Source organism: Piliocolobus tephrosceles, chromosome 21, assembly GCF_002776525.5.
Source record: "Piliocolobus tephrosceles isolate RC106 chromosome 21, ASM277652v3, whole genome shotgun sequence".
Taxonomy (NCBI): Eukaryota; Metazoa; Chordata; class Mammalia; order Primates; family Cercopithecidae; genus Piliocolobus; species Piliocolobus tephrosceles.
The window spans coordinates 4,250,486-4,268,921 of NC_045454.1; the positions used below are offsets into that span (position 1 = coordinate 4,250,486).

The 18,436-nt window shown below is 49.2% G+C and overlaps 2 protein-coding genes across 10 annotated transcripts in view; one reads left to right on the top strand and one right to left on the bottom strand.

Annotated features, from left to right (window-relative positions):
- Positions 1–8,394, top strand: part of ZNF135 (zinc finger protein 135) — a 10,331-nt gene extending 1,937 nt beyond the window's left edge. For 4 of the 6 annotated variants that reach the window (XM_026457584.1, XM_026457579.1, XM_026457580.1 and 1 more), the window contains 3 exons: positions 615–741; positions 2,450–2,545; positions 5,724–8,394. In XM_026457584.1, coding sequence (XP_026313369.1) covers positions 615–741; positions 2,450–2,545; positions 5,724–7,444 — 1,944 coding nt within the window. In that variant the 3' untranslated portion in view covers positions 7,445–8,394. Of the gene's footprint in view, positions 1–614; positions 742–2,449; positions 2,546–5,687 lie in introns of all 6 variants that reach the window. The other 2 variants (XM_026457582.1, XM_026457585.2) reach the window with 2 other exon arrangements.
- Positions 8,395–17,027: 8,633 nt separating this feature from the next.
- ZSCAN18 (zinc finger and SCAN domain containing 18) overlaps positions 17,028–18,436 on the bottom strand; it is a 15,240-nt gene continuing 13,831 nt past the window's right edge. For 3 of the 4 annotated variants that reach the window (XM_026457588.1, XM_026457586.1, XM_026457587.1), the window contains exon 8: positions 17,028–18,427. In XM_026457588.1, coding sequence (XP_026313373.1) covers positions 17,858–18,427 — 570 coding nt within the window. In that variant the 3' untranslated portion in view covers positions 17,028–17,857. The other variant, XM_026457589.1, reaches the window with a different exon arrangement.

Consider the following 18,436-nt stretch of genomic DNA (forward strand, 5'->3'; position numbering starts at 1 on the left):
ATGAGCCAGGCGTGGTGGCGGGCACCTGTAGTCCCAGCTACTTGGGAGGCTGAGGCAGGAGAATGGCGTGAACACGGAAGGCAGAGCTTGCAGTGAGCCGAGATCGCGCCCCTGCACTCCAGCCTGAGCGACAGAGCGAGACTCCGTCTCGGAAAAAAAATAAAAATAAAAAAAGAAACTCAGATTCAGTCTTTAGACTTGCTGCTACTAGCTTTATAACCTTGTTTATCCCCTAGGCTGAAGTGCAGTGATGCAATCACGGCTCACTGTAGCTTCAAACTTGTGTGCTCAAGTGATCCTCTCCCCTCAGCCTGTTGAACAGCTGGGACCACGGGCGTGTGACACCATGCCGGACTGGTCCACTCCTTTATGGCTCCTCTGCACCATTTCTTATTTCAAGAGACAAATTATTGGAAACGGGAATGATGCCTTAGATTCTAAGATCCTCCACCTCATCAGCAGGGCCCCCATCCAGGCCCCACAGAAAAACCTGACCCAAAACCCCAGACGAACGAGAACTCCATCTGACCCAGCCTGGCTGGCATTCACCAGCTACCCCACCAATAGTCAGTGCCAGGGTTGGCTTGGCTGAGAACACTTGTGTGATGTTTCAGGAGCAAGTGACCTTTGAGGACGTGGTGGTGGACTTCAGCCAGGAGGAGTGGGGGCAGCTGAAGCCTGCCCAGAGGACCCTGTACCGTGATGTGATGCTGGACACCTTCAGGCTTCTGGTCTCTGTGGGTAAGGCCACACCCATGTTGTATCTGATGGTCTGTCCCTGACATGGATTCTGATTCTACTAGGTTAAATATGGTTATAGGACAGAGCTTTAAAAGCAAATGCCTGGGGCTATATGTCTTGGGCTTTAGGAACCTGACTGTTTTAATGTAGGAAATATCAATTAGGACCAATATCAGCAAGTCTCAGACTCAACCTGAAATCAACAGAAGCAGAGAAACATACTGGGTCTCAAGACTACAGAATCCCAGGGTAGATCAGGGTCTTCTGTAGAGCTGTCAGGAGCCCCTCCTTCTTTAACACCTCCCTCTGCACTTCTGTCTTACTCTGCTAGGGCTGCTAAAATACCTTAGACTGGGTAATTTATAAACAATAGATATTTGTTGCTTATGGTTCCAGAGGCTGGGAAGCCTAAGATCAAAGTGTCAGCAAATTCAGTGTTTGGTGGGGGCCTGCTCCTCACTGATGACACTTCCTTCCTGTGTCCTGACATGCCATAAGGGGCAAGGGAGCTCTCTCAAGCTTCTTTTATAAGGGCCCTAATCCCATTCATGAGTGGAACCCTCATGAATTAATCACTTCCCCAAGGCCCCACCTCAACACTATCACATTGGGTATTACGTTCCAACATTTGAACCTTTATTATTTATTTTTTATTTATTTTATTTTTTATTTTTGAGATGGAGTCTTGCTGTGTCACCCAGGCTGGAGTGCAGTGGTGCGATCTCGGTTCACTGCAAGCTCCACCTCCCAGGTTCACACTATTCTCCTGCCTCAGCCTCCCAAGTAGCTGGGACTGCAGGCACCCGCCACCACGCCCGGCTAAATTTTTTTTTTTTTGTATTTTTAGTAGAGATGGGGTTTCACCGTGTTAGCCGTGATGGTCTCGATGGTCCTGATCTGCTGATCTGCCTGCCTCAGCCTCCCAAAGTGCTGAGATTACAGGCGTGAGCCACCATGCCCGGCCTGAACCTTTTTTATTTTTAAGAAACAAAGTCTTGTTCTCTTGCCCAGGGTGGAGTGCTGTGGCACAGTCATACTTACTGCACACTCAACCTCCTGGCTCAAGTAAACCTCCCATTTCAGTCTCCCAAGTAGCTGGGACTACAGGTGCATACTACCACACCCAGCTAATTTTTAAAATTTTGTAGGGACAGGGCCTTGCTGTGTTGCCCAGGCTGCCCTCAAGCTCCTAGGCTAAAGCTCCCACCTCAGCCTCCCAGAGTGCTGGAATTACAGGCATAAGCCACTATGCATAGCCTAAATTTTAGGGGGACACTGACATTCAGACATAGCAATCTCTTTCTGGCTTCATTTCCAGAGAGGCTTCTCTGGAGGTGACAAGACAGCTGCCAGGGTGCCTTTCCTGGGACCAAGACCAGCAGAAAAGACAGGGTCTGTGTCCCAGGGTTGTCCTGGTTTGGCTGCCAAGTCTTCACAGTGATTATTGTTGCCAGCGGGCAGGGGAGGAACCAGAGTTCTGATTGTCCAGGCCTGGGTCACATGTCCACCCCAGAAGCAGGGGTAGGGTCAGGGACTGAGAGTAGGGGAATGAGTCCCTGGGGAACATCCAGGGCTGTGGGTATGACAGCTGAAGTCACTCAGGGGCCCCCAGCCATCTGGGACCTGGAAGACCAAAGGTGGAATGGGCTGAGGCTCAGGAAGGGTCCTGGGATACAAATGCTCACTCTGTGGGTCTCTCCCTGAGTAGGACATTGGTTACCGAAGCCGAATGTCATCTCCCTGCTGGAGCAAGAGGCAGAGCCACGGGCGGTGGACTCTGGAGTTCCCCCAGGCGTGTACCCAGGTGAGATGGGAGCCCTCCGGGGCTGAGAGAAGCCTGTCCATGCTTGCTTCCTGGTTTCTCGCTCTGCATCTGTTCTCTAATTCTTCACAGAAAATTTACTACTCAGCCTTAGTGAAGATTTAGCGAGTACCCATTTTGCTGTGAGTGACGACAGCAAGTCCTCATCTCCACTGAATTTACATTCTTGGTGAGGGAGTCGGGGAGACAACAATAAATCGGTAAAATAATAATAATAATAAAATGAGTTGGATGATTACAGATTGTGATGAATGCTGAGAAAATGAAAATGAGCAATGAGGTAGACTAGGATGGGGGTGAGGAGACTTTAGCAGAGAGATGAGGGATAGCCTCTCCAAGGGGGTGACATGTGACTTGAAGCCTGAGCAATGGGGCAGTCTGAGTGAATAGTAGTATTTCAGGCAGAGGAAACAGCAGGTGCAAAGGCCCGAAGTCATGCATCAGTCAGCTCTTGCGTAGGAAAAGCACTCCAACTTCAGTAGCTTAAACCAAATAATTGTTTATAACTCATGTGTCTGTGGGTCAGTGGATCCATGCTGGGCCCTGCCATGTGCCTGTAGGGTGATTGGTAGGTAGCAGAGGTATCCCAGTCTAATGACAGTCAATTTCCCATTGGCATCAGGTGGGAAGACTGGCCTATCACCAGAATCCAGGAGGGATGGCCAGTGTGGGAGAGGGTCACGGTAGGGTCCCTCCACATCAGTAAGAGTCAGCCCTTACGCAATATATTAGCTTTCTATTGCTCCTCCTGCAACACATTACCATCGACCCTTGAACAACATGGGTTTGAACTGTGTGGGTCCATTTATACATGGATTTTCTTCTGCCTGAGCCCCCCGTGAGACAGCAAGACCAACCCCTCCTCCTACTCCTCAGCCTACTCACTGTGAAGACAACGAGGATGAAGATCTTTATGGTGATCCACTTCCATTTAATGCATAGTAAATATATTTTCTCTTCCTTATGATTTTTTAAAATAGCATTTTCTTTAGCTTACTTTAAGAACACATTATATAATACATATACAAAATATGTGTTAACTAAGGGTTGGGAGCAGTGGCTCACACCTATAATCCCAGTACTTTGAGAGGCCAAGGCAGGTAGCATTTGAGGTTGGGAGTTCAAGACCAGCCTGGCCAACATGGTGAAACTCCATCTCTACAAAAAAAATACAACAACAACAAAAAAATTAGCTGGGCATGGTGGTGCACGCCTGTAGTCCCAGCTACTCAGGAGGCTGAGGCAGGAGAATTGCTTGAACCCGGGAGGCGAAGGTTGCAGTGAGCCAAGATCACGCCACTGTTCTCCAGCTTGGGTGACACAGCAAGACCACGTCTCAAAGAAAACAAAGTGTTAACTATTTATTTTATCAGTATGGTCAACAGTAAGCTATTAGTAGTTAAGTTTTTGGGGAGTCAAAAGCTGTATGCAGATTTTCTATTGTACTGGGGTCAGTGCCCCTAGTCTCCTCATTGTTCAAGGGTCAACAATACTACAAACTTCATAGCATAAAGCAAAGCAAATTATCTTAAAGTTCAGAAGATCAGAAGTCCAAAATGGGTCTCTCTGGGATATAATAAAGATGTCAGCAGGGCATCATTCCTTGTGGAAGCTCTAGGGAAGGGAAGAATCCATTTCTTTCTTCCTTTTTGTTTTTTAAGAGATGGGATCTTGCTCTCTTGCCCAGGATGAAGTCCAGTGGCATGATCATGGCTCACAGCAACCTTGACCTTCTGGGCTCAGGTGATCCTCCTGCCTCAGCCTCCTGAGTAGCTGAAACTACAGGTGTGTGTCACCATGCCCAGCTAATTTTTAAATTATTTTTTGTAGAAACAGGGTCTCATCATTTTGCCCAGGCATGTCTTGAACTTCTGGGCTCAAGGAGTCCTCCTGCCTCAGTTGTCCAAAATGTTGAGATTACAGGCATGAAGCCCTGTGCCTGGCTAAGAATCCATTTATTTGCATTTTTCAGCTTCTAGAGGCACCCACATTCCTTGGCTATGGCCTTGTCCATCTTCACAGTCAGCAAGCCCTTGTCAAGTCACACATCATATTCACTCTGACTCGGACCCTTCTGCCTCTTTTCCCCATTTAAGGACCCTTGGGATTACACAGGTCCACCCAGATAATCCAGTGTAATTTCTGTATCTTAATGTTAGCTGATTAGCAACCTTAATTCCTCCCTCCCATGTAATTGGAGACATATAGGTTCTAGGGTTAGGATATGGGCATTTTGGGAAGCCACTATTCTGCCATTCACTCCTGGGTTAACTTTTTTTTTTTTTTTAACTGAACTTTTCACTGAAACATAACAATATGGGGAAGGTGCCCACATCACACCTCTAGGCCACTATGGGGTCAGGGTAGGGGCAGCAGGCACCCAGGTCATGGCTGTGCAGAGAGGACTGGGTGCCAGGGCAAAGAGAGTCCTGCCAGGAAGGAGGAGGAGGGAGTGCATCTGTTCATTCATGAAGCATGTATATTGAGCTCTTGCTGTGGGCTATAGATACAGTGGTAAGCAAGGTGGACAGAAACCCCTACCCTCAAGGGGTTCCCAGTTAGTGAAATGGACAAAATAAGGCAGATCGAAGTACTCTGATACACCACGGGTCATTTGTCTTCCTCTTAGTGATGCACGTTGCAGCTATTCCTGTTTGTGGGGAGCAGGTAGGTTCCTTTACATCTAGAGTGAGGTGGTACAACAGCACATGCTACCAGGAAGAAGCTGGGTGTCAGCCGACTTTCCCCATGCGGCACCATCTTCTCTGTTGCCACCTGGCATCGCAGAGGCCACTGTCGCTGGGGCCTGGGTGCCACACTTTTCCTTCCAAGTCCAATGCCTCTGTATTGCTGTCTCCTGGGCATCCCTTTTGCACCTGCCTCTGTGCTCCCCTCACAGACGCCATTCATATTTCTTGTGCCAACTGTTTTTTCCTCCCTCTCCTCTTCCTTTCCTTATTCCTTATTTTCCTCTTCCTTATTCTGTGTTTCCCTCTCTTCCTTTCCTGGTTTGCAAAACTATATTTTTAAATGGTCAAAGCCACTTGAACCTTGAACCTTCCAAAATCACTAGTTTTATCCTTCCCCTTCCCATCTCACCACAAACTCTTTTGCCCTGGAACAGAGGTTAAGGGACATTTCCAGTTTTTGCTTCTTTCAGACTTGGAAACTAAACCCAAAGTCAAACTGTCAGTTCTAAAACAAGGCATCTCTGAAGAAATATCCAACAGTGTCATCCTGGTAGAAAGATTCCTGTGGGATGGTCTGTGGCACTACAAGGGTGAGGACACTGAGGGCCACTGGGAATGGAGTTGTGAGAGCCTGGAGAGCCTGGCAGTGCCAGCGGCCTTCACGCCTGTGAAGACGCCTGTTCAGGAGCAGTGGCAGAGGAATGGGTTTGGGGAAAACGTAAGTCTGAACCCTGATCTCCGACATCAACCAATGACTCCTGAAAGACAAGGCCCCCACATGTGGGGAACACGTGGAAAAAGGGAGAAGCCAGACCTAAATGTTCTACAGAAAACGTGTGTAAAAGAGAAACCCTACAAATGTCAGGAATGCAGAAAGGCCTTTAGTCACAGCTCAGCGCTTATCGAACACCACCGGACACACACAGGAGAGAGACCTTACGAATGTCACGAATGTGGAAAAGGCTTCCGGAACAGCTCGGCACTTACCAAACACCAGAGAATCCACACTGGGGAGAAACCCTATAAATGCACTCAGTGTGGGAGGACCTTCAACCAAATTGCCCCACTGATCCAGCACCAGAGAACTCACACAGGCGAGAAGCCCTATGAGTGCAGCGAATGTGGGAAATCCTTCAGTTTTAGGTCCTCCTTCAGCCAGCATGAGCGAACTCACACAGGTGAGAAGCCCTACGAGTGCAGCGAGTGCGGGAAAGCCTTCCGGCAAAGCATCCACCTCACCCAGCATCTGCGAATCCACACTGGGGAGAAACCCTATCAGTGTGGTGAGTGTGGCAAGGCCTTCAGCCACAGCTCATCCTTGACCAAACACCAGCGAATCCACACAGGGGAGAAGCCCTACGAGTGCCATGAGTGTGGAAAAGCCTTCACTCAGATCACCCCACTGATTCAGCACCAGAGGACCCACACAGGAGAAAAGCCCTATGAGTGCAGCGAGTGTGGGAAAGCCTTCAGCCAGAGCACACTCCTGACTGAGCATCGGAGGATTCACACAGGAGAGAAGCCCTACGGATGCAACGAGTGTGGGAAAACTTTCAGCCACAGCTCCTCGCTCAGCCAGCATGAGCGGACGCACACAGGAGAGAAGCCCTACGAGTGCAGTCAGTGTGGGAAGGCCTTCCGGCAGAGCACACACCTCACTCAACACCAGCGAATCCACACGGGGGAGAAGCCCTATGAATGCAATGACTGTGGCAAGGCATTCAGCCACAGCTCATCCCTCACCAAACATCAGCGAATCCACACTGGGGAGAAGCCCTATGAATGCAACCAGTGTGGCAGAGCCTTCAGTCAGCTTGCTCCCCTCATTCAGCATCAGAGGATCCACACAGGAGAGAAACCCTATGAATGTAACCAGTGTGGCAGAGCCTTCAGCCAGAGCTCCCTTCTCATCGAACACCAGAGGATTCACACCAAGGAAAAGCCCTATGGGTGCAATGAGTGTGGGAAATCCTTCAGCCACAGCTCCTCGCTCAGCCAGCATGAAAGGACGCACACTGGGGAAAAGCCCTATGAGTGTCACGATTGCGGAAAGTCCTTTAGGCAGAGCACCCACCTCACTCAGCACCGGAGGATCCACACAGGAGAGAAGCCGTATGCGTGCAGGGACTGTGGAAAGGCCTTTACACACAGCTCCTCCCTTACCAAGCACCAGAGAACTCACACTGGATAAACCCATCCACATGTGCTGGGGACATAGGAAGACCTTAAGCCATAGCTCATCCCTTTCCAGATTTGACCCAATCATACGCATGATAAATGTATATTCATACACAAGCCTTTTCACACAGCACTTCCCTCAGACACCCTCAGAGAGTTCACACTGATGGGAAATGACCATAGGACTACCAAGCTCTAGGTCGTCCATCCCTGTATCCAAGTAATAGGGAAATGTGGAGATAATCAGCACTCAGGACCTTCACCCTCGAATGCCCATTAGTGCTACGTTATAGAACCTACAAAAAAGAAATGGAACAAGTGTAGTGGATTCAGGAAGAGCTTTTGTCCAAGGATTCACCATATTCCAAAACCAGAGATGTTCAGATTGGTGAGAAACCCAACAAATGCCTTTCATATATACAAGAACCAAATTGAGTCAGAATTTGCCATTATTGCACATCACATTTTGCGGGGGGGAAAGTGCTTATGAATGGTGTAGGTTGACTCTGATATTCCCAGATGACAATATGGCAGAGTGTTCCAGAAATGAGAGTGGCATCTTTATGGAATCACTATGGATACTGACTGTCTCAGTAAAAAGCTGTCCGGTTTGTGTGCATATTGTTTGATCAGGGTACGTGCCAGCCAGTCACTGATTGGAATTCCATATGACAAAGTATCAGTGTACTGTAAACAGGTTTTTAGTTATCCCTGCATTATTTTTGCAATTAATCTTTATATGCAGTGAGATTGAAAAGCTTTGTATGGGAAGACTTAAAATGTAAAGTTGCTTCCATAGAGTGTCACTGATTCTGAGATGGCTTTTGCTACTCTGTTCTCTCTCTACATTTCTCTGCAGAACTCGCGTTAGAAACACAGGTATTTGTTTTACAAAAAGGTATTTGTTTTTCCTTTGTTAAACCACCATCTTATAAGCAATAGCAAATTTGTGTTAGAAACTTCTGTTTTGCAAGATTCATCTTTTTTGGGAAATGTTCAAGTTAATCCTCTCAAACTGCTTTTTCTTTCTTTTTTTTTTTTTGAGACGGAGTCTCACTCTGTCGCACAGGCTGGAGTACAGTGGCCGGATCTCAGCTCACTGCAAGCTCCGCCTCCCGGGTTCCCGCCATTCTCCTGCCTCAGCCTCCCGAGTAGCTGGGACTACAGGCGCCGCCACCTCGCCCGGCTAGTTTTTTGTGTTTTTTTTAGTAGAGACGGGGTTTCACCGTGTTGGCCAGGATGGTCTTGATCTCCTGACCTCGTGATCCGCCCGTCTCGGCCTCCCAAAGTGCTGGGATTACAGGCTTGAGCCACCGCGCCCGGCCCTCAAACTGCTTTTTCATTGTTTTCACACAATTTAACATTTTGTTAAAGCCTAAGTCCACAAATAGCAGTCCTTCTGACAACTCTAACCTATACATGGTGACCTGTTGCCCCCATTAGAAATTGCATTGGCTGGCCGGGCGCGGTGGCTCACGCCTGCAATCCCAGCACTTTGGGAGGCCGAGGCAGGAGGATCACCTGAGGTCGGGAGTTCGAGACCAGCCTGACCAACATGGAGAAACCCCATCTCTACTAAAAATACAAAATTAGCCGGGCATGGTGGCACATGCCTGTAATCCCAGCTACTTGGAAGGCTGAGGCAGGAGAATCGCTTGAACCCGGGAGATGGAGGTTGCATTGAGCTGAGATTGCACTCCAGCCTGGGCAACAAGGGCGAAACTCCATCTCAAAAAAAAAAAAAAAGAAATTGCATTGGCTGTTTTTGGTTATCAGCTGTCAGTTGTGGTTACATCCATCAATTTGATTTTTCTAATCCAAATGCTGGGATATAAATTTCCAGTTACTTGATATTTCTCTCTTGGGGAAACCATGTTGCAGACAGTCTTCCAATATTGCTTCTCAGTATGATTGTGGAGTGCCTCTTGGGATAAATGCCTTTGTCATTTACAAGCCACTGGAGAGCCAGACGTGGCTGCACCTGCCTCTAGTCCCAGCTGCTTGGGAGGTTGAGGCAGGAGGATCACTTGAATCCAGGAGTTCTGGGCTGCAGTGTGCTCTGCTGATTGGGTGTCCACACTAAGTTCGGTGGCAATATGACCTCCAGGTTGCCTATGTAGGGGTGAACCAGAGCAGGTCAAAACTCCCATGCTGGTAGGGCTCACACCTGTAATCCCACACTTTGGGAGGCTAAGGCGGGCAGATCACTTGAGGTCAGGAGTTCGGGACCAGCCTGACCAACATGGTGAAACCCCATCTCTACTAAAAATACAAAATTAGCTGGGCACGGTGGTGCATGCTTGTAATTTCAGCTACTTGGGAGGCTGACGCAGGAGAATCACTTGAAACTGGGAGGTGGAGGTTGCAGTGAGCCTAGATTGTGCCAATGTACTCCAGCCTAGGTGACGAGTGAAACTCAACCTCAGAAAAAATAAATAAATAAAAAATAACTCCCATGCTGATCATTAGTGGGATCATGCCTGTGAATAGCCACTGTGCTCCAGCCTGGACAACACAGCGAGACACCATCTCTAAAAAAATAAAAGCCACTGGAGAAAGCCAGCATACATGCTTCATAGCAGCACGGTCTCACTGAAACAATGCAAGTCACATAAATAACTTTAAATATTCTGGTAGCCCGATTTAAAAAGCAAGAAGAGGGCCAGGCACAGTGGCCCATGCCTGTAATCCCAGCACTTTGGGAGGCTGAGGTGGGCAGATCAGTTGAGGCCAGCCTGGCCAACATGGTGAAACCATGTCTCTGCTAAAAATACAGAAATTAGCCTGGTGCAGTGGCATGCACCTGTAATCCCCTCGGGAGGCTGAGGCACCAGAATTGCTTGAGCCTGGGAGGCAGCAGTGAGCCAAGATTGCACCACTGCACTCTAGCCTGGGTGACAAGAGCGAGACTGTCTCAGAAAGAAAAAGCAAGAAGAAACAGGTGAAACTAATGTTTACCCCTATATATCTCAAATGTTAGCAGTTTCACATGTCAATATAAACAAGTATTGAGATATTTGCCTTCTTTTTGTTACATGACATCTTCAGAATCTAGTGTGCATCTTTTTTTTTTTTTTTTTTTTTTTTGAGATAGAGTCTCACTCTGTCACCCAGGCTGGAGTGCAGTAGCGCATTCTCGGCTCACTGCAACCTCCGCCTCCCAGGTTCAAGTGATTCTCCTGCCTCAGCCTCCCAGGTGCCTGGGACTATAGGCATGTGCCACCATGCCTGGCTAATTTTGAGATGGGTTTCCCCATGTTGGTCAGGCTGGTCTTGATCTCCTGACCTCAGGTGATCTGCCCACCTCAGCCTCCCAAAGTGCTGGGATTACAGGTGTGAGCCACCACGCCTGGCCTAGTGTGCATCTTACACTTGCATCACATCTCAGAGTTCACTATAGTGACATTTAAAGTGCCCATTTGACACATGTAGCCAGCTGGTGGCTGTACTGGTGCAGCTCAACAGCTTGGTCTTTGGTCAGCTGTTTTGTCCTCCTTGCCTTTACTACATGTGTCCTCCTGCCTTTCCCTGTGTTCCTATCCTTGTGTAGCATCTTATGCTCAAGGAAACTAAATGTGCTAGGAAGATCTGCTGTTTTAGGTAATTGGAATGACAGGTGCCTACTCATTTCAGGCTCTCCAGGATATTTTTTTTTCTTTTTTCTTTTCTTTTTCTTTCTCTCTCTTTTTTTTTTTTTTTTTTTGAGGCAGAGTCTTGCTCTGTCTCCCAGGCTGGGGTGCAGTGGCGTAATCTTGGCTCACTGCAAGCTCTGCCTCCCGGGTTCACGCCATTCTCCTGCCTCAGCCTCCCAAGTAGCTGGGACTACAGGTGCCCACCACCACGCCTGGCTCATTTTTTGTATTTTTAGTAGAGATGGGGTTTCACCGTGTTAGCCAGGATGGCCTCGATCTCCTGACCTTGCGATCCGCCCACCTCAGCCTCCCAAAGTGCTGGGATTACAGGCATAAGCCACCATGCCTGGCCTAAGATACTATTATTATCACAGAGCATTACATTCAGGAAAGAGATTATGGCCGGTCTATTCCAATTCAGTTCAGTTAAAATGGAATCTAGTGCATGCTCTTTTGCAGTCCTTTGAAAGTCCTAGATTGGCATAATCACCAAGAAACAGTAATGGGAGTTCCTTCCTCTCCACTCAGCCCCTCTTCATCAGACCTCCTTCAGCGACACGGGAAATACAGCAAGGATTGGAAACTACAGAGAGGTGCCCACAGGATCACTTCTTTCCTAAGCCAGGGAAAGAGACGAGATTCCTTTCCCTGATGGTGCCAAGCCAGTGGAAGGGCATTGTGGGGGTTACACCCTCCTGAGTCTAGAGAACCTTGCTTACTATGCCTCAGTTATTGGCACACAAGCAGAAGATCAAGTGGGAAAACAGGTGCATGCAGGTTAAATAAGAAACAGGGAGAGTTCTGAGGCTAGTTCAGAAAAGGCCATACAGCGTCTATCTTTTTCTGCTGGAACACTTGTGCTTGGACCCCTGAGACACCACTTGAGAAACCCACTGGCCCAAGGCCACCATGCTGTGAGGAAGAAGCCACACAGGCTCTGCTTAGGATGTCAGTTTACTCCTAGTCTGAATCTCCCCAGCCTCATCAGGCATGTGAGAGAACAGTCTTCAGATGATTCCAGCCTCCCAGCTTTCAAGGTACCTCAGCCTTCAGGTTCCCACCTGAGGCCCCAAACATGGTGGAGCTGACAAAAGTCATCCCTGAATATGCCCCCGCTTTATTTTTTTTTTTTTTTTGAGACAGAGTCTAGCTCTTGCCCAGGCTGGAGTGCAATGGCATGATCAAGGCTCACTGCAGCCTCCACCTCCTGGACTCAAGCAATTCTCCTGCCTCAGCCTCCCAAGTAGCTGGGATTACAGGTGCCTGCCACCTTGCCTGGCTAATTTTTGTATTTTTAGTAGAGACAGGGTTTTACCATGTTGGCCAGGCTAGTCTCAAACTCCTGACCTCAGGTAATCTGCCCGCCTCGGTCTCCCAAAGTGCTGGGATTACAGGAGTAAGCCACCACACCCGGCCTGAGGTCTGGTTTTTCAAGTGTGCGGGCACCCCCTGTCCCCCACACTCTCTTGCTCCTCCTCTGGCCATGTGATATGTCTGCTCCTACTTGCCCTTCCACCATGAGTAAAAGCTTCCTGAGGCCTCCCCAGAAGCTGAGCAGATGCCAGTGCCTTGCTTCCTGTATAGCCTGCAGAACTATAAGCCAATTAAAACTCTTTTCTTCATAAATTACTCAATCTCAGGCATTTCTTTATAGCAACACAAGAACGGCCTAACACAGTGACCACAGTTTCTGGGCGTGCGGCCATGAGACTGAGAGGAAGGTCTGGTTCTTTGGCAAGGAAAGGTTCTGTCTCTTTCTGGATGTAAAGGGAGAAGTATGCTGCCTACCACCTGCAAGCACAGAGAGGGCCATCCTGGACAAAGTCAACTCAGAGAAGATGGCAAAGCCCAAGCTCATCTACAGTTCAAGCAGGGGCCCCACCCTGGACCTTGCCTCCTGGTCTTTCACAGCAAGTAAGTAATACCCTCAGCTAGGCGTGGTGGCTCATGCCTGTAATCCCAGCACTTTGGGAGGCTTGCTCGAGCCCAGGAGTTCAAGAGCAGCCTGGGCAACATAGTGAGACCCCAATCTCTACAACAGACAAAAAATTAGCCAGGCATGGTAGTGTGTGCCTGTACTCCCAGCTGCACAGGAGGCTGAGGCAGGATTATCACTTGAACCCAGGTATTTGAGGCTGCAGTGAGCTGTGGTTTCACCACTGCACTCCAGACCATGTTTCTAAAAAAAAATAAGTAAATAACATCCTAAACTGTGTACAATTTTGAGTTGGATTTCTGGTGACTGGCAGTCAAAACTGCATCTTGGGTGGAAGAATCATAGAAAGTAGAGAATTAACTATGCTTTGGCTTCCGATTGTGTTTCTGAAAAAAAGTCAGGAAAGCTGGTGCGATAGTTTGGAATTTTTCCCCTCCAAATCTCATGTTGAAATGTGATCCCCAGTGTTGGAGGTGGGGCCTAGTGAGAGGTGTGTGGGCTATGGGGTGGATCCCACCTGAATGGCTTGGTGCTGTCCTCATGGTAATGAGTGAGTTCTCACTTTATGAGTTCACCCAAGAGATGGTTATTTAAAGGAGCCCTGGCACCTCCTTCCCTCTCTCTTGTTTTCTCTCTCACTGTGTGATGCACCAGCTCCCCTTTGCCTTCTGCGATGATTGGAAGTTTCCTGAGGCCTCCTCATAGTGCAGATGTCAGCACTGTGCTTCCTAAACAGCCTGCAGGACAGTGAACCAAATAAACCTCTTTTCTTTATAAATTACCCACCTTCAGGTATTCCTTTATAGCAGTGTAAACCTCCCTAAAGGCCTTGTCTTCACATATCAGATTGTGGGCTAAGGCTTCAACATATGACATTTAGTGGGGGACACAATTCAGCTCGTACCAGAGGGTGTTTAAGCATTTTCCCATTGAAATGTATTCCCACCTTTCCAGGTTTCCATCTCTCATTTCCTTTTCCTACTTATTGAGAACACAGCTACCTTCCAACACCCTGTATAAACCCACCCTGAACTCTACCCCTCTTCACTGCCAGCCTGCCTGGGGCTTTCCCTTGCCCCCAAGAGAGTCTGTGTCCTTTTGCACACGTCCCATTCCTGCCAACTCCACTGGACAGACCTGAGCCACCCTCTCCTGTCTCACCCCACCTGTCTTTCTTGGTGGTCCATGTTGCTGCGCTTTTGTATGGGAGCTGAGACCCACTGCCCCAAATGCCTGAACCAGCCCAGTTGCCCCTGAGGTTAACAAGTGGAAATATCTAGCTTAATAAAACATCCATTTGTGCTCCTTACATCCTGGGCAGGGTGGTAGTGGTAGGGGAACAGCAAACAAATCCCAAAACCTCAATCGGTTCGCTTTTGGTAGTGGTTTGGGAAAAGAAATTCTGAAACTATATTACAGTTATTTTAAGATTCATTGAATTAGTAAAATGCTGAATTTTGGGGTGTCAGGGTTCTCAGTGTTAAAGAAGACACATACAAATATGGACTGGAGGGAGTCACGGATTGACTTGGAGGTCTTACTGGATACGTACGTGCTTCTGCACAGACACACCTTTGTGTGGGACCTGTGTGCAGTCATATATTTCAGAGCTCAGCAGGAGACACCTCAACTGGCTCCCTCTCTTGGTCTCTAATGCCGTTACCCACTAAAAGGAACCAGTTCTTCGAAGACATGGCCAATTTCAGGGCTGAGGAAGGGTAGAAAGGAGATGGGCTTAGAACATCCTACTACATCAAAAAGCAAATAAGCACTTAAAAAAGTGGGGGGTCATGTCACGAGGATACAGGAGTCAACTGAAGGGAGTCTCACTGGCCTCATCTAGGGCAACTTGAGCACCAAAATAAGATCAGCAGCTAGTTATAAACCACTGAATAAACAGAAATCCTCGAGTCCATTCCAATAATAAAGACCAATTCTTGGGGAGAAGAAGAGAGCCGGCTGGCAGTAGGATGCTGAGGGCCAGCTGGTCAGCATGGAGGGAGGGCTGGTGTTGGAATATCACCACCCTGGTAATGATGGATTCAGGCAAGAATGAGAAATGAAAGCCAAATTTAGGGGGAAGTTTTGATGAGGAGCAGGATATTTGCATTATCTTTAATCTTTTTGTGACAACTGAAGATCATCGATATTTGCATGATCTTAAAGTCTCTTCCCACCGATTCTTATTCATTAAAAGGAGAAAAAGTTAACTATATTCTTTTTTTGAGACAGGGTCTTGCTCTGTCACCCAGGCTGGAGTGCAGTGGCTCGATCTCAGTTCACTGCAACCTCGACCTCCTAGGTTCAAGCCATCCTCCCACCTCAGCCTCCCAAGTAGCTGGGACTGCAGGTGTGCACAACTACACCCAGCTTCAGCCTTGCAAGTGCTGAGATTACAGGTGTAAGCCTCTGCATTTGGCCCCAGTTAGCTATACAGTGGGAAAATTGCACTCTAACCAGGTGAGCAAAGAGAACATCACTGACAGGAGGAATGTGGACACCGTGCACCCTGGATGGGGTGGTGGAAGGCGCACACAAGCAGGCCATAGGTAAGCAGGGTCGAATGTTAATAGGTGGGTCTGGGTGAGGGTGTGTGAATGATCTGTGCACTATTTTAATTCTTGTGCCTTTTAAAAATATGTTTGTAATTATTTCCAAATAAAATTAAAAAAAAAGGCATAGACATCTGGCTGTGCACTAAATGAGACAGGAGATGGGAAACTGAAGATGGAGGGTGGGGCCCTATAATAACAAATGACAATCACCCACAGCCTGAGAGCTGAGTGGGACACATCTCAGGAGATGCTCCCTGTGGCCGTGCAAGAAGGTTAACTCACAGGTTCGGCTGAGAAATTAGAGGCTACATTTTAGCCTTTTTCTTTTCTTTTTTTTTTATGAGATGGATTCTCGCTCTGTCCCCCAGGCAGTGGTGCAGTGGTGCGATCTTGGCTCACTGCAACCTCCGCCTCCCTGCCTCAGCCTCCTGAGTAGCTGGGATTACAGGTGCCTGCCACCATGCCCAGCTCATTTTTTGTATTTCTAGTAGAGACAGAGTTTCACCATGTTGGCCAGGCTGCTTTTGAACTCCTGACCTCAGGTGATCCACCCGCCTCCGCCTCTCAAAGTGCTGGGATTACAGGTGTTAGCCACCGTGCCCGGCCCATTTTAGCCTTTTTCTTACCAGAGCCACACTCAGCTTGGAGTTTAGTTAGGATGGATAGGCTAAGAGGGAAACTAAACTTAGTAACTGTTGCAGAGATAGGCACTCCAGGTGCCAGTTCCCAGGCCCTTCCAAGTGACTGGGGCCATGGAATCATTTCTCTCCAAGGATATGTGAGTAGAAGTGATGTGTGTCATCTCCCAGGTGAGCAAGCGTGGGCTTCCCCACATGCTCCAAGGGTACAATGAAGAGCAGAGCTACAACAGGGATGGGGCCTGGATCCTTCAATCACTGTATAGAGCAGAGTGCAAACCAATACATAAGCAACAGCAACACCAACACAGGACAATCAACTGTGAGTGAATTTTTTTTTTTCTCTGAGACAGAGTCTCACACTGTCACCTAGGCTAGAGTGCAGTAGCACGATCTCAGCTCACTGCAACCTCTGCCTCCCAGGTTCAAGTGATTCTCCTGCCTAAGCTCCCGAGCAGCTGGGATTACAGGCACGCACCACCACGCCTGGCTAATTTTTTCTATTTTTAGTAGAGACGGGGTTTCACCATGTTGGCCAGGCTGGTCTCAAACTCCTGACCTCATGATCCACCTGCCTCGACCTCCCAAAGTGCTGGGATTACAGGTGTGAGCCACCACGCTCAGCCCATGAATAAATATTATGTTAAGCCTCTGTGATTTGGGGGTCATTACAACAGACTGCCTGCTCAAACACAGTGACAGAAAAAGAGGCACCAGTTTCTGTATCTATAGGGAGCAGTTAAGTTTATGAGTAGGGAGCAATTAAGTTTATGCGCAGGCAATGGGAATAATGCTGTAATCTGAGAATAAATACAGTCAATCAAAAGATCACCTCATGTAGCCCAAGGAGTTTACTCTCCTTTGCTCAGACAGACAGATCTTTATTGGCGTTTTCTACTTATTTTGATCACAACTTCCCAGCAAGAAATACGTCTCTTACATTGCAACCAGTTCTCACATTTAGATGTATGGGTGAAAAGTTTCACAAAACAGTATTTGCCTTTACTACATGATGCATTCTTTATTCCGATTCATTGCTGTGTAATGCTGGTGGCCACTTGCTAATTGATTTCCCATTTTAACTAATGGGCTGGGACCCGCGGTCTGAAAACCCTGCCTTATGCTGCAAGCATTTCTGTGATCTCTGAGAGCTACTCCATACAGGTAAAGAAAGACACGTGAGGTAAACTAGGAAACAGCTTTTGCAGATTAGAAGTGAAGTTCACGTCACGCAAGTACGAAAAGGCTAAACAGTTGACAAAATTTCCACTTGAGCAACCCTGGGGAGCGCAAACAGGAGGAATCGGGGCAAGGGCGACTTGAAGAAAGCACTGGCAGACCACGCACTTGAAGGCAACTCTACACTGCACAATGTCAAATAAGCTAGCGTGGGGCGGCCCTACGCGGCTGCCGGAAAGCGGAGTCTTCGGCCACTTCCGGCGGCTCCCTCGGGCGCGAGCGCCGGCCCAGGGTGTGTTTGCAGAGGTGAGGGCTTCCCGTGGACCCTCCTCGTTGGGAGCGCTGAGCCGCCGGGGCGGATTCGGGGCACACGCGGATGACGTCCACAGACACCACAGGAAGCCGCCACCCAGGGGCGCGGAAGGGCCCGATGCCTCGTCTGGGACTCCCGGCCGGCAGGGCGGCCCCTCCCGCCAGCACAGCGGCTCACCTCTGCGCCTCTGGGGGTGCGGGGGGCGCCTCGCCCTCCACGCTCTCCGCGGGCCCGCCCGCCCTCGCCGCTGCCTGGGCTTCGCGGGTGGACGGTTGGGGGCCCCGGGCGCCCCCCAGCGCGTAGCTTTTCTCCTTCTCGTGGGTCTTCTGGTGCTCGGCTAGGGCCAGGCTGAAGTGGAAGGTCTTCCAGCAGCCCTGACAGGCGTAGCGCTTCCGGCCGCCATGGCTGCTGTGGTGCTCCATGAGGGGCGAGAGCCACGCGAAGGCCTCCCCGCACTCGCCGCAGGCGTAGGGCCTCCCGCGGGACAAGCCCGGCTCGTCAGCCTCGGGGCCCTGCCCAGCCGCGAGCCCTGTGCTGTGGCCGGCGCCGGAGACGCCCTCGAGGCTCTGCCCGTCGCCATCCTCAGGGTGCGGCCTCTTGGTTCCCAGCCTCGCCGCGCCCCTGTCCGGAGCAGGCTGCTGGATGACGGACTCCCTCTGCGATTCGGAGGAAGAGCCGGACTCCGCGTCCTGGGGGTCCTGCGGGTCCTGGGGGTCCTGCGGGTCCTGGGGCTCCTGGGGGTCCTGCGGGTC